The sequence below is a fragment of the Poecilia latipinna genome, unplaced genomic scaffold, assembly GCF_001443285.1.
Source record: "Poecilia latipinna isolate Pla-1442-1.1 unplaced genomic scaffold, P_latipinna-1.0 Scaffold4920, whole genome shotgun sequence".
In the NCBI taxonomy this organism is placed as follows: Eukaryota; Metazoa; Chordata; class Actinopteri; order Cyprinodontiformes; family Poeciliidae; genus Poecilia; species Poecilia latipinna.
In genome coordinates, this window is record NW_015117536.1 from 13,320 (window position 1) to 16,715 (window position 3,396).

Genomic DNA, 3,396 nt, shown 5'->3' on the forward strand with positions numbered 1-3,396 from the left:
TTTAAATGTATCTTACCTGAGAATCTCCAGTTCACAGTCTGGACTCATCAGTCCACTGCACAGCAGCTTCACTCCTGAATCTTTCAGGTCGTTGTTACTCAGGTCCAGATCTCTGAGACTAGATGTTGTTGAGCTGAGCAACGAGGACAGAGCTTCACAGCTTCTCTCTGAGAGGTTACACCCACTCAGTCTGAGAGGACGGAAGGAGTACAAGGTAATTATGTCATTATTATTATTATTATTATTATTATTATTAGGCATTTTTATAAAACCAACTACATCTGTACTTACATAGCTTTGCTAATGATTTTGATGATTGGCAGCAGCCTCAGTAGAGCATCTTCTGAAGCAGAGTATTTCTTCAGGTCAAACATCTCCAGACCTTCATCTGATGAAAGTAGCATGAAGTGCAGAGCTGACCACTGAGCAGGAGACAGCTGGTGAGCTGAAAGACTTCCTGTTTGTAGAGATTGTTGGATTTCCTCCACCAGAGACTGATCATTTAGTTCATTCAGGCAGTGGAACAGATTGATGCTTTTCTCAACACATAGATGATTATTTATATTTTCCTTGATGTACTGGGCTGTGTCTTTATTAGCCATTAAATTTTCTTCTTTCTGTCTCACAAGGCCTCTTAAGCGACACTTATTGGTCTCCAGTGAAAGACCAAGTAGGAAGCGGAGGAACAAGTCCAGGTGTCCATCTGGACTCTCTAGGGCCATGTCCACAGCACTCTGGTACATTTCTATCTCTGAGGATCCATGGCTTCTTGTTTCGAAGTCCTTGGATTTTGTTTCACCTTTTGCCAGCAGATTGACTCCAGATTTGATGAAGGTCAGGTGAACATGAAGAGCAGCCAGAAACTCCTGAACACTCAGGTGGACGAAGCAGAACACCTTGTCCTGGTACAGCCCTCTCTCCTCTCTAAAGATCTGTGTGAACACTCCTGAGTACACTGAGGCTGCTCTGATATCGATGCCACACTCTGCCAGGTCTGATTCATAGAAGATCAGGTTTCTTTTCATCAGCTGATCAAAAGCCAGTTTTCCCAGAGACTCGATCATCTTCCTGCTCTCTGGACTCCAGATTGAACCTGTCTCAGCTCCTCCATCGTACTTGATGACCTTCAGTTTGGTCTGAAACACCAGGAAGTGGATGTACATCTCAGTCAGGGTCTTTGGCAGATCTTCTCCATCTTTCTTGTTCAACATGTCTTCCACAACTGTAGCAGTGATCCAGCAGAAGATTGGGATGTGGCACATGATGTGGAGGCTTCTGGATTTCTTTATGTGGGAGATTACCATTCTGGCCTGCTCCTTAGATTTAAACCTTTTAGTGAAGTACTCGTCTTTCTGTGGGTCAGTGAATCCTCTGATCTCTGTCATCATGCCAACAAACTCAGCAGGGATCCGATTGGCTGCTGCAGGTCTTGTGGTTATCCAGAGGTGAGCTTTGGGAAGCAGGTTCCCTCTGATGAGGTTTGTCAGAAGAACATCCACTGAGGTGGACTTTGTTACATCTGTCAGGATCTCATTGTTGTGGAAGTCCAGTGGAAGTCGACTCTCATCCAAGCCATCAAAGATGAACACAACCTTTAACTCTTCAAACCTGGAGATTCCTTTGGTTTCACTAAAAAAGTGGTGAACAAGCTCCACCAAGCTGAACTGTTCATCTTTTAACAGATTCAGTTCTCTGAATGTGAATGGAAACATGAACTGGATGTCCTGGTTGGTTTGGTCTTCTGCCCAGTCCAGAGTGAACTTCTGAGTCAGGACTGTTTTCCCAATGCCAGCCACTCCCTTTGTCATCACTGTTCTGATTGGTTCATCTCTTCCAGGTGAGGGTTTAAATATGTCTTCATGTCTAATTGCTGTTTCTGGTCTGTCTGGTTTCCAGGTCACTGATTCAATCTGTCTGACCTCATGTTCATTATTGACTTCTCCAGATTCTCCCTCTGCAATATAGAGCTCTGTGTAGATCTGATTCAGAAAGGTTTGATTTCCTGATTTTGCAATTCCTTCAAACACATGCTGGAACCTCTTCTTCATGTTAGACTTTAGTGTTTGTTGGCATGTGATGAGTGATTCTATGAAACAAAAATAGAAAAAAAATTAATTTAAGAGTGATTTTGTCATGTTTCTGTGGGGGACTGAAACACAAAGAGCAAGTGGAAATGAGTTTTGAAGTTTTAATACGAAAGTAAAAAGCAACTTACATTTCATCAGAGGCTATATAAACTATATTGCCAAAAATATTTGCCCGCCCATCCAAATTATTTGAGTCAGGTGTTCTGATCACTTCCATGATCCAGGTGTATAAAATGAAGCACCTATACATGCAGACCGTTTTACAAACATTTGTGAATGAATAAGTCGCTCTCAAGATCTCAGGTAATTCCACCATTGAACTGTGATAGGATGCCACAAATCGAGTCATGAAATTTTCTTGCTCTTAAATATTCCACACTCAACTGTCAGAAAACTAAGAAAATGTGCAATGTGCTGCAAGAAAATGGAAGTGCTTAGGAACGACAGCAACTCAGCCACAAAGTGGTAGGCCATGTAAATTAACGGTGTCGGGTCAGTGGATGCTGAAGCAAATGGCATGAAGTCGCCAAGAAGTGATTGACTTCTGCAGAGTCAATCACTACAAACCTCCAAACTTCATGTGGCTTTCAGATTAGCTATAGAACAGAGAGCTTCATATAATGGGTTTCCATGGTGGAGCAGCTGCATCCAAGATATACATCACCAAGTTCAATGCAAAGCGTTGGCTGCAGTGGTATAACACACACTGCCACTGGACTCTAGAGCAGTGGAGGCGCGTTCTCTGGAGTGACAAATCGTGCTTCTCCATCAGGCAATCTGATGGACGAGTCTGGGTTTGATGATACGTGTCTGACTGTATTGTGCCAAGTGTAAAGTTTGGTGGTGGGGGGGTATGGTGTGGGGTTGTTTTTCAGGAGCTGGGCTTGGCCCCTTAGTTACAGTGAAAGAAACTCTGAATGCTTTGGCATACCAGAGTTTGCTGGTATTCGAAAGTATACCAGCATACTTTTGTATGCTGGTATACTTTAGTAGTCTGTTATACCAGCATACTTTTTGGACAAATCCATGCTCCCAACTTTGTGGGAACAGTTTGGAGCTGGCCCCTTCCTTTTCCAACATGTCTGTTCACCAGAGCACAAAGCAAGGTCCATAAAGACATGGATTACAGTCTGGTGTGGATGAACCTGACTGGCTTGCAGAGTCCTGACCTCAACCTGATACAACACCTTTGGGATGAATTAGAGCTAAGAATGAGAGCCAGGCCTTCTCGTCCAACATCAGTATGTGACCTCACAAATGTTCTTCTGGAAGAATGGTCAAAAATCCTCATAAACACTTCTAAACCTTG

At 43.2% G+C, this 3,396-nt stretch overlaps 1 protein-coding gene across 1 annotated transcript in view; it reads right to left on the bottom strand.

The window, feature by feature from the left end:
- LOC106943147 (protein NLRC3-like) overlaps positions 1–2,113 on the bottom strand; it is a 10,365-nt gene extending 8,252 nt beyond the window's left edge. The window contains exons 1-2 of the mRNA XM_015026493.1: positions 292–2,113; positions 17–190 (exon numbers count right to left, since the gene is read on the bottom strand). Of these exons, the coding sequence (XP_014881979.1) occupies positions 17–190; positions 292–2,048 (1,931 nt within the window). The 5' untranslated portion in view covers positions 2,049–2,113. The remainder of the gene's footprint in view (positions 1–16; positions 191–291) is intronic.
- Positions 2,114–3,396: the final 1,283 nt, after the last annotated feature.